The 11,726-nt window shown below is 40.6% G+C and overlaps 2 protein-coding genes across 3 annotated transcripts in view; one reads left to right on the forward strand and one right to left on the reverse strand.

Annotated features, from left to right (window-relative positions):
• Window positions 1-431: 431 nt before the first annotated feature.
• The window catches only part of LOC133464424 (ribonucleoside-diphosphate reductase subunit M2-like), a 12,391-nt gene continuing 1,096 nt past the window's right edge, over window positions 432-11,726 (reverse strand). The window contains exons 3-11 of one of the 2 annotated variants that reach the window (XM_061746396.1): window positions 11,590-11,658; window positions 9,838-9,981; window positions 5,552-5,668; window positions 5,090-5,223; window positions 4,057-4,151; window positions 3,496-3,629; window positions 1,852-1,956; window positions 1,652-1,765; window positions 432-653 (exon numbers count right to left, since the gene is read on the reverse strand). In XM_061746396.1, coding sequence (XP_061602380.1) covers window positions 501-653; window positions 1,652-1,765; window positions 1,852-1,956; window positions 3,496-3,629; window positions 4,057-4,151; window positions 5,090-5,223; window positions 5,552-5,668; window positions 9,838-9,981; window positions 11,590-11,658 — 1,065 coding nt within the window. In that variant the 3' untranslated portion in view covers window positions 432-500. The remainder of the gene's footprint in view (window positions 654-1,651; window positions 1,766-1,851; window positions 1,957-3,495; window positions 3,630-4,056; window positions 4,152-5,089; window positions 5,224-5,551; window positions 5,669-9,837; window positions 9,982-11,589; window positions 11,659-11,726) is intronic. The other variant, XM_061746395.1, reaches the window with a different exon arrangement.
• On the forward strand, window positions 5,993-8,513 carry LOC133464881 (E3 SUMO-protein ligase ZBED1-like). The gene is made up of 2 exons (XM_061747071.1): window positions 5,993-6,840; window positions 7,250-8,513. The coding sequence occupies exons 1-2, from the start codon at window positions 6,207-6,209 to the stop codon at window positions 8,278-8,280; spliced, it is 1,665 nt and encodes a 554-aa protein (XP_061603055.1). The 5' UTR covers window positions 5,993-6,206; the 3' UTR covers window positions 8,281-8,513.

An 11,726-nucleotide genomic window follows, 5' to 3' on the forward strand; every position in this document is an offset into this window, starting at 1 on the left:
AGTTGCTGCCGGGTCAGAACCGGACCCCCAGGTCCCCCCGGAGACCAGAACCCCCAGGTCCCCCCGGAGACCAGAACCCCCAGGTCCCCCCGGAGACCAGAACCCCCAGGTCCCCCTGGAGACCAGAACCCCCAGGTCCCCCCGGAGACCAGAACCGGACCCCCGGGTCCCCCCGGAGACCAGAACCGGACCCCCGGGTCCCCCCGGAGACCAGAACCGGACCCCCAGGTCCCCCCGGAGACCAGAACCGGACCCCCAGGTCCCCCCGGAGACCAGAACCGGACCCCCGGGTCCCCCCGGAGACCAGAACCGGACCCCCAGGTCCCCCCGGAGACCAGAACCGGACCCCCAGAGACCAGAACCGGACCCCCAGGTCCCCCCGGAGACCAGAACCGGACCCCCAGGTCCCCCCGGAGACCAGAACCGGACCCCCGGGTCCCCCCGGAGACCAGAACCGGACCCCCAGGTCCCCCGGAGACCAGGTCCTCCAGGTCCAGGTCTCAGAAATCAGCGTCCAGCCTGAAGGTGTTGTCCGTGGGGCCCGACATCACCCCCATCCTCTGGTACTCCCCGACCCGCTTCTCGAAGAAGTTGGTCTTCCCCTCCAGAGAAATGTTCTCCATGAAGTCAAACGGGTTCTCGGCCCGGAAAATCTGCAGAACAGAAACACGTCAGGATCAACACGTCACACATTCAGTTAGGAGTTTCAAACCAAATCATTTGGGCCAAATGGATATTAGTCAGTGTTTCTTTAAGTATTTCTGAGCCTAATAATTTAAAAAAAAAATTATGTAGACAAAAAAAAAAAAAAAAAAAAAGTATTTGAAACTAACAAAAAAAAAATATAAAATTAAATATATGATACATTAAAAATGCATATATATATATGCCTTAGGTTTTTACCAACATAGTATTAACCATTATATGCAGACAAGAGAAAGTTAAAAAAAAAAAAAAAAAAAAAATATATATATATATATATATTTCTGGGCCTAATAAAAATGTGTGCATGTAAAATATACAGGACTGTCTCAGAATATTGTGATTTACTGTAATGCAATTACAAAAACAAAACTGTCAGACATTCTGGATTCATTACAAATCAACTGAAATATTTCAAGCCTTTTATTATTTTAATATTGCTGATTATGGTTTACAGTTTAAGAAAACTCAAATATCCTATCTCAAAAAAATTTGAATATTCTGGGAATCTTAATCTTAAACTATAAACTATAATCAGCAATATTAAAATAATAAAAGGCTTGCAATATTTCAGTTGATTTGTAATGAATCCAGAATGTATGACATTTTTGTAATTGCATTACAGAAAAAAATAACTTTATCACAATATTCTAATTTTCTGAGACAGTCCTGTATATTAAAGTCCAGTAATGATTTTTTTAGTACTGCCCCCCCCCCCAGTAATTGAAGGCCCATCCCCCCAGTAACAGTTGTGTTCTGGTCCGGTTCAGCCCGGCGTCTGTATCACGGTGCTGCGTCTCTGACGGGGAACTACACGTCCTCCATCAGAACCTGCAGCGCCGCTCAGCCCCCATCACTGGCTGAGGTCAGTACCCCTGCGCGTCTCATCACCACCGGTACCAGAACCTCCTAGAACCCTCTAGAACCCCACCAGAACCAGAACCAGTACCTTGGAGAAGCCCAGCTCCAGCAGCAGCCGGTCGGCCACGAACTCGATGTACGTTTTCATCAGATCACAGTTCATCCCGATCAGCTTCACCGGCAGAGCCTCCGTCAGGAACTCCTGCAACAGACCGGGTATCAGAACCAGAACCATCTGGACCGGGCCAGCACCAGCAGAACATCTGGACCAGCACCAGGACCTCTCACCTGCTCGATGGCCACGGCGTCCCTGATGATCCGGACCACCGTCTCAGAGGACGGTTTGGTCTGAAGGTGCTTGAACATCAGGCAGGCGAAGTCGCAGTGGAGGCCCTGGAAAAACCAGTTACAACCAGTTAGTTAAACCCTGAAACCAGTTACAACCAGAACTGGAACTAGTTAAACACTGGAACCTAGGGCTGTGCGATTAATCGATTTTAAATCTAAATCGGATTTTTTAAATCAAAATCGATGTTAAAAAAAGGAAATCGGAAAATCGATTTTTTGCAGCTGGCTGCATTACAGACAGAGCTCGTCTAGTTTGGTCATGAAAATTATAAATGTTGTCACTTTACTAAACTCAAGGAGGATTTACAGTATCTTTCAGTTGCACTTCATTCCCATTAGGGAAATTTGTTTGCTATTTTTCTTTAAAAATAAAGATAAAATATTTGAAACAATTTTTTTCCCATTGTCTTTTGTAGTTTTACCAAAAAAAAAAAATCGAAAATCGGGTTTTCAGAGGGAAAAAAAAAAAAAAAAAAAAAAAAAAAAAAAAAAAAAAAAAAAAAAAAAAATCGCCCAGCCCTACTGGAACCAGTTAAAGTTAAACACAAATGTCCAGAAAAACTGGAACTTTCCAGCCATTTGTCTCTAAATTGACCATATTAGCTAAACTGAGGTTGCCAGATCTGACAGGTTTCAGCCCAAACGTGATGTAAAACCCACCGAAATAACAGGGTTTATACAGCAATCCTTATGTTAAATTTAATACCAATTTAATACCTTTTTCACTACCTTCAGATTTTTTTAAAAAACTGTCACAACATTAAGTGTTAATCACGGACCTTAACATTAATACAGATTTTGACCTATAGAACACTATACAGAACAGATTTATAGACTCATTGATGTTGACCAGATGTTTCACATTTATTTCACTTTGTGAATGACAATAAAATAGACTGATTAAAATGTAAAAAATAATACCAATTTAAAAAAAATAACTGAATTTAACACTTTTAATGGCCTTAAATTTGGCAATTTTCATTTATCACTTTTTAAAACCCCACGGAAACCCTGAATAATTAAAAAACCAGCTAAAATCACGCTTTCCATGTTGAAACCAAGTAAATTATTAAATGCAGAATACATTTCAAGTCATAGGCAAATAAAGTTCAGGCTCCAAACAAAGACTACAATTAAATTGAGTAGATTAAATATAATGAGTTTGTGTTCTCTGCCATAGTAAATTTAAGACCAAAAAGACACTTGTTCACAGGTTGAGGTTGCCAGATCTGACAGGTTTCAGCCCAAACGTGATGTAAAACCCACCGAAATAATGAAGTTTATTGTGCAAGTTTCTACTTTTCTCTGCCATAATGGAAACTTAGTTAATAAATTATCCTAAATATTTAGTAAAAACCGTGAAAAGCGGCCCAGATTTGATCAACCTGCCCAGTATTTTTAGTGTTTTTGCCCCTTGATACTGTGTATTGTATTATACTCAGCGTGAAGAAATTTACGACAAATTAAGTCATTTAAAGGCCTTATTTTAGGAAAATTTAACTATTTAAGTCCTGGATCTGGAACAGGTCAGTAACCACCAGCTTTCTGATTGGCCGGGTCAGCAACGAGCTCTGATTGTCTCACCTCGTCCCTGCTGATGAGCTCGTTGCTGAAGGTCAGGCCCGGCATCAGTCCTCTCTTCTTCAGCCAGAAGATGGAAGCAAACGACCCGGAGAAGAAGATTCCCTCCACGGCGGCGAAGGCTACGACCCGCTCTCCTGATGGAGGAATCAATGATCAATAACCAGCCCTGATAATCAATAACCAGCCCCTAATGATCAATAACCAGCCCTGGTAATCAATAACCAGCCCTGATAATCAATAACCAGCCCTGATAATCAATAACCAGCCCTGATAATCAATAACCAGCCCTGATAATCAATAACCAGCCCTGATAATCAATAACCAGCCCTGATAATCAATAACCAGCCCTGATAATCAATAACCAGCCCTGATAATCAATAACCAGCCCCTGATAATCAATAACCAGCCCCTGATAATCAATAACCAGCCCCTGATAATCAATAACCAGCCCCCAGTGATCAATAATCAGTACCGTAGGTGGCGTTCTGGTCAGTGATCAGTAATCAATAATCAGTACCGTAGGTGGCGTTCTGGTTAGTGATCAGTAATCAATAATAGTACCGTAGGTGGCGTTCTGGTTCCCGATCCAGTTCAGAGCCCAGTCAGCTTTCTTCTTCACGCAGGGCAGAGTCTCGATGGCGTTGAACAGGAAGTCCCTGAGAACAAAGTCTGACGTTAAACATTTAACTAATAAAGTCAGATCAATAATTCTACCCTGAAAAACTTTAAGATATAGATGTTAATAATTGATCTTTTTGCCAAAGGCAAAAAAAAGAGAAACATTCTCACTTATACAGAGTTCCTGCAAACTTTACGGTCAAATTCAAGCACTTTCAAAACCTTAAAGCTCCTTATTACTGGGGTCAAATATATATATAAAAAATATCTTTACATTGTATCGAGCTGTAAACATCTAGTTGTTTCATCTTACTGATTTTATTTCTCCTTGTAATAAATAAACTACAGTCTGATCCCAATTTTGTGATAGACGGTTATAATTTTTAATCCCCTAAAAACTAAAATTCAAGCACTTTTCAGGCCTTGAAAACACAACATTGAAATTCAAGCACTTTCAAGGATTTCAAGCCCCCGTAGGAACCTGCTTATAAACTCTGGAGGGATTTTATTGCAGCAAGTAAAGCTGATTTTCATCTTTATTATTATAAGAATGTTATTTTTGGTTTTCATCATTTTTTTTAGCAAAGTTTCACAAACATAAATGTAAATTCATCCACAGAAAGCCTGAACTCTGAGGACGATCTGGTCGTGGAAAACCAAAACATAGTCTGTAAATCACTGAATTTGTTAACATGAAACCTACTCGCACATTATGCTGTTTTTATTGGTATTAATTTACATTTAACTGTCTTGTCCTTTTTATATGATTGTGTTTGGAATCTTATCTGTATTTAGCCTTTGATCCTAGTCTTTGTATTTCCAGATTTAACCAGATCTATTAAAGTTCTGACCAGATTTAACCAGATCTAAGCAGCTCTACCTCTCGTTTAAGTTAAAGTGTCACCTCTCGCTGGACTCCTTGATGTAGGTGTTGATCAGAAGGCTGTACTAGTTTAAGTTAAAGTTAAAGTGTCACCTCTCGCTGGACTCCTTGATGTAGGTGTTGATCAGAAGGCTGTACATCTCAGAGTGAATATTCTCCATGGCGATCTGGAAGCCGTAGAAGCAGCGAGCCTCCGTCACCTGCACCTCCTGGGTGAAGCGCTCCACCTGCAGGACGACGAGAGTTACACAACTATTCACGCTTAAATAACAGATAAAATGATAATAAAAGCACAAGTTGTTACAAAATAAGGGCATGAACCAGTAATGTTTCTATCCTGATTTAAAGGATCTACAGTTGCAGCAGACCTCAGGTCTACAGGAAGTTTGTTCCACCGGTGAGGAGCAGAATAACTGAACGCTGCTGAACCTTGATGGTTCTGGTACCACAACAAACCAGATCCAGATGAAGCTCAGGGGTCTGGGAGCTTCTTAGGAACTAACAGATCCAGCAGGGATTCTGGTCCAGGACCAGTCAGGAAGACTGTAAACTCACCAGGTTCTCGTTGACGATGCCGTCACTGGCAGCAAAGAAGGCCAGGACGTGGGAGATGAAGTATCGCTCCTCGTCCTTCAGAGACTCCCAGTGCAGCTGGTCCTTGGACAGATCCACCTGCACACACGTTACTTACTTTATTAGTCTTTTGTCTCATAATACAAACACAGTAACATGACACAGCAACAAACACTTAAGGTTAGGATTCCCTCTAGGAATGGGCGATAGTTTACCGTTCACGATAAACCGTCAAAAAAATTCCCCACGGTAAGAATTTGTCATCTCGCGATAAAAACGATAAATTCCCGTTGATGACGCCGTAGGCTCTGCGTCGATTTAACGCGGAACCATAAATCAGCCTTCCGCGTTAAATCGACGCAGACCCTACGCCGCAGGCTCTGCGCATGGCTCTGTGTCGATTACAGCATTAACAAACATGGCGGAAGGCGGATCTGAGAGCGAGGAACTCGTTATTAAAAGAGGCTCCAGCTCCGTTATCTGGAACTGGTTCGGCTATAAAAAGAGTGACGAGGAGCAGACATCGTGTATATGCAGAGTCTGCAAAAAAATTATAAGCTCAAAGGATGGCAATACAACTAATTTATTCCACCACCTCAAACACCAGCACAAACCGGAGTACGAGGAGAGCCAGACAATGCGCGCAGCAGCGACAGCGTCTACCGCAAAAGGCAGCGGTAAGAAAACTTCTACCCAGGCAAAGATTGCAGACGCATTTGCGCATTCAGTTCCTTATAATAAGGAAAGCAAGAGGTGGAAAGACTTAACGGAGGCAGTAGCGTTTTGTCTTGCTAGAGACATGCTGCCACTCCAAACTGTGGAGAAGGAGGGATTCAAAAGAATGATCAATAAAATGGATGGCAGATACAACATGCCCTCAAGGAAATATTTTTCCAAGACAGCCCTGCCTAAGATGTATGATGAGTGCCGTGATGGCTTACAAACAACGCTGTCTACAGCGGAGTTTTTTGCCTCAACCACAGACATGTGGAGTAGTCGAGCAACTGAGCCGTACATCAGCCTCACGGTCCACTTCATCACGAGTGATTGGAGTTTGAACAGCTGTTGCCTCCGGACGAGTTTTTTCCCGGAAGACCACACGGGTGAAAATATTGCAAGTGGTCTGAAGCAATTTCTGCAAGAATGGAAACTGCACGAAAGCAAACAGGTGTGCCTGACCACGGACAGTGGAGCTAACATGGTCAAAGCAGTCGCCCTGAACCACTGGACAAGGCTGTCCTGCTTTGGTCATAACCTACACATTGCTATTGGTGAGTATTCTTAAGTAGTATTAACTGAAATCATTGTGCTGTTTTCATTTTTAAGGTCGTCTTTGTCTTTTTTTTCTGTTTTGCTTATTTCATATATACATATTATTTGTATGTTTGAAATAAATTACTACTACCACATGTACATTTAACTGAAAACCACCTTCTTGGGCATAATATTTAATGGAGATGCTCATCCAGGTGCACAACGGCTTTATTTTTATAAATATTTATATATATTTTATAGATTTAAACTGAAAGCAGTTAAATGTATTCTATTTACACAGAATTTCAAATAAGAATACCTTGTAGACTAATATAAACACACTGACATAGACTAATGTAGACTTTAATGTAAACACTTCTGGAACCACTTATTTTAATTTTCATTCATTGTATTGTTGTTTTACAGAGAGAAGCATGAGGGACAGCAGGATTGACAGAGCTGTGGGAGTTTGTAAGAAAATTGTCAGCTTGTTCTCGCACAGCTGGAAGAGGCAACGGGCTCTCAAAGCTGCACAAGAAGAGCTCGGCCTTCCTCAGCATAAAATGGTGACTGAATCTCCAACACGATGGGGATCCAGGCAGAAAATGATTCAGCGGCTGCTTGAGCAAGAGAAGGCCATCACACAAGTCTTGGCTGCCGACCGGTCAACCAGGCATCTGGTGCTTAAGTGGCAGGACATTGATGTCCTTGATGCTGTCAGCAAGGCTTTAGGGCCTCTCCTTGATTTCACTGATGCCCTGTCCTCAGAGAATTATGTCACAGTGTCATTCTTGAGGCCTATTCTTCACCTTTTCAGCAGTGAGCTACTGCAGGAGAAGGATGAAGACGCAGATCTCACCAAGACCATTAAAAAGTCAGTACTGGACTATGTGATGGCCAAATACAGCAATCCAGAGGTTGCAGAACTGATCAACATGGCATCATTTCTTGATCCACGCTTCCGCACTCTGCACCTGAGTCAGGAAGAGATCCAGGTCATCAAAGCCAGAGTGGTCAGAGAGGGGGTATCTGTTTCTGCCATGCAAAGTGGCCCTGCTGCTTCTACCTCTGAAACACAAGCCCAGGGTCAAGCAAAAGAGGAGAACCAGAAGAAGAAACAGAAGAAAAGCCTTGGAAGCTTTTTCAAGCAAACAGCTGCTGCTGAGGTCCCTGTCAAAGTTTCTGACACTGTGAAAATTGAGGCTGAATTGAGCAGCTACCTACTTGGCCAAGTGGCAGACAGCGAAAGCAATCCACTTACATGGTGGAAAATACATGAAGTGAATTTCCCTCTCATCAGTCATTTGGCAAAAAAGTATCTGTGCATCCCTGCAACAAGCACAGCCTCAGAGAGGGTGTTTAGTGCTGGAGGGAACATAGTTACCTGCCACAGGTCTCTGCTGAAACCAGCCACAGTGGACATGCTAGTCTTCCTGACTAAAAACCTTAAGGTTTGAGCCTTGGTGTCTTTTGGAAAGAAGCACACATGCTTACCCTGCACATTATGGGTAAATAGGGAGTTTACAGGAGTTTACAGTGTTTTACATTTTTTCAGTGTTTACATTTTCATTGAAATGTTATATATTTTTGTTCTTCTTGTTCTCTTTTGCACTATTTTGATACCTTGATATAACGTTTGAATATTAAGAAAATTTCTAATTTTGTGGCATGTTCCAACCACAGGTTAATTTGCACATTTTATTTGTATTAGAATAGTTCATCACTGATTGGATTTTATTTTCAGTGAACTTTTATTTATTTGTCCTGTTTATTTATCAGGTTGTATTTTTTTCTACTTTGTTATTTTAATTATGTTATCCCACTGTTTAAGCTGTTTGAATAAATGTTGAATCTGTTCTTAATTTCAAACTTGTTTCCTTGAGTCATTACAGTCTTTGCTGCCATCTACTGGCCTGATATTTACTGACAAGTTGCACCAGCATAATTGATGCCAATCGGCGTCATTGGCAGTAAATGTGTTAATTGGTTTTTATAAATTCAATTTAATTGGTGTAGTTTAGTTAGCATTTAGTATTCTTTTAGAGCAGTGTTTTGGGGGCTCCAAAGACTGAATGTTGTGATAGATTTATAGTTAAAAAGGTGGAGTTGAATTGGTATTTTTTTTATCGTCATATTTATCGTTATCGGGATAAATGCCAGAAATTATCGTGATACATTTTTTGGTCCATATCGCCCATCCCTAATTCCCTCTATGAGGTTCTTCTAAAGCAGGGATCGGCAACCCAAAATGTTGAAAGAGCCGTATTGGACCAAAAGCACAAAAAACAAATATGTCTGGAGCCGCAAAAAATGAAAAGTCTTGTATCAGCCTTAGAATGAAGGAACACATGCTGCATGTTTCTATATTAGTTAAAACTGGGGGAAGATTTTTTTTTTTCATTATGCACTTCGGGAAAAAAGTCGAAAATGTAGAGAAAAAAGTGTAAAGTCGAGGAAATAGTCAGAATTTCGTGAAAAAAGTCAAAATGTCGAGAAAAAAGTCAAAATTTCGAGAAAGAAAAAAAAGAGAAAAAAAAAGAAAAAAAGCCTTAGAATGAAGGAACACATGCTGGATGTTTCTATATTAGTTATAACTGGGGGAAGATTTTTTTTTCATTATGCACTTCGAGAAAAAAGTCGAAATGCAGAGAAAAAAGTCGAAATGTCGAGGAAAAAGTAAAAATTTCAAGAAAGAAAGAAAAAAAGAAGAAAAAAAGAGGGAAAAAAGAAAAAAAGGTCAAACATTTTTGAAAAAGCTCCAGGAGCCACTAGGGCGGCGCTAAAGAGCTGCATGCGGCTCTAGAGCCGCGGGTTGCTGACCCCTGATCTAAAGTCTCCATAATCTGCTGCTCACACTAAAGGAGCTGAGCTTGCGTAGTAAATGTAGCCGTTGATTACAAGATTTAAAGATAAGGGCTGTCAATAAAAGGTACCTAAATATTTAAAGTATCTACTACCTCTACAGGACTGTCTCAGAAAATTAGAATGTTGTGATAAAGTTCTTTATTTTCTACCTCCTCTGCCGTCCAGAAAGACGCCTCGGCCTTCTTGTACATCTGCCAGATGTCGTGGTACTGGATGGGGAAGACGACGAAGCGGCGAGGGTTTTCCTTCAGCAGCGGCTCCTCCGAGCTGCTGGGCTTCTTTGGAGACGGAGACTGGAAAACAATCAATAAAATCAATCAATTAGTTCATCTGAAGGTCCGATGAACCTGCAATTTGAGCCATTTGTCGCTAAAGTTACATTTAACCATATTTGCCTCCTCTCTAGAAATCCAGCGCTTGCCAGATCTGACGGGTTTCAGCTCAAACGTGGCGTAAAACCCAACGAAATAATGTAAAAAAAAACCAGCCCAAATCAAATATTCTCTACATTAAAACGCGTAATAAACTAATAAAAAAAAAAAAGTTCAGGCTCCAAACAAAGACCACAATTAAATTGAACAGATTAAATAAAATATGAGTTTGTGTTTCTACTTTTCTCTGCCATAATGGAAACTTGTTAATAATTTCTCCTAAATATTTAGTAAAAACCAGGAAAAGCAGCAGAGTTTATCAACCCACCCAATTGGGTGGAAACACGCTCAACCTGGGTTTATTTCTCCCATTAAAACAATGTAATAAACTTCTCCTTTTCAGAGTGTAAGATTAAAAAATTAAGACCCTTGGACTTTAAGATTTAAGACAAAGACATTTAAAAAGGCCCCGTTTCCAGCAGCACCTCAATCTCACTAGTCTCCACTCCGTTAATCCAGATAAAGTGACTTACAAAACCTGCTTTAATGATCACAAACCTAACATTATGATAAATAACCGATAAAATAAGCCTATTTTATTTGAATAAAAATCTGGTGTTGAATCTCTGTCTGGAAGAGTCCAACAGCTGAATGAATGAAAAGACCCCAAGAACTGAAAACTTAAAATAAAAAATATACACGAATCGAATAAGAATGTAAATCTGGTTTTAGAGTGTATTTTTCTGGGGTTCTTTTGTTTTATATGAATAAGTATTAATAAATATTAAGTAGGACCCTGGGAATTAGGAGCCATTTCTTTTTTTGCCTTTTTTGACATTAACCTAGGGCTGGACGATTTTGGATAAAAATAAAATCCCGATTTTTTTGGTAAAACTACAAAAGACAATGGAATAAATTGTTTCAAATATTTTATCTTTATTTTTAAAGAAAAATAGCAAACAAATGTCCCTATTGGGAATGAAGTGCAATTGAAAGATACTGTAAATCCTCCTTGAGTTTAGTAAAGTGACAACATTTACAATTTTCTTGACCAAACAAAGATGACTAGACGAGCTCCACCTGTAATGCAGCTGCAAAGAAGGAAAATCCATTGTCCGATTTTCCTTTTTTTAACATCGTCTGATTAATAAATCCGATTTAGATTTAAAATTGATTAATCGCACAGCCCTACATTAACCTTAATAAAAAAAAAAGTACACGTGAATACTTTTTATATACTATTAAAGGGTTTTATTGCCATTTGTGGTTCGATACCAACAGCTGATCCTCATCACATCTAATGACAGAAATAAAGATGAAGCTTCAGTTGATCAGGTTGACAGGAACAGCTGGGAGGAGTGACGTCATCAGCCTCTATTGGCGCCACCTGTGCCGGTTTGGCGCCACAAGGAGCTTTAACATCAACCAGTTCAGCCTCTTTTACCCCCCAGTCCCGTCCCAGTTTAGTCTCTTTTACCCCCCAGTCCCAGTCCAGCCTGTTTAAACTCCGGGTCCGCTCGTTTTACTCACCGCGCCGTCGCTGAAAATCTTCCGCGCCGTTTTGGACGCCAAGATGCGGGTACTGTTCAGACTGGGAGGCTGAAATCAAACAAATACCGTCAATAAAACATTTCCCAACACAAAATAAAACCCTTTGATGAAGAATT

The sequence above is a fragment of the Cololabis saira genome, chromosome 18 (genome assembly GCF_033807715.1).
Source record: "Cololabis saira isolate AMF1-May2022 chromosome 18, fColSai1.1, whole genome shotgun sequence".
Taxonomy (NCBI): domain Eukaryota; kingdom Metazoa; phylum Chordata; class Actinopteri; order Beloniformes; family Belonidae; genus Cololabis; species Cololabis saira.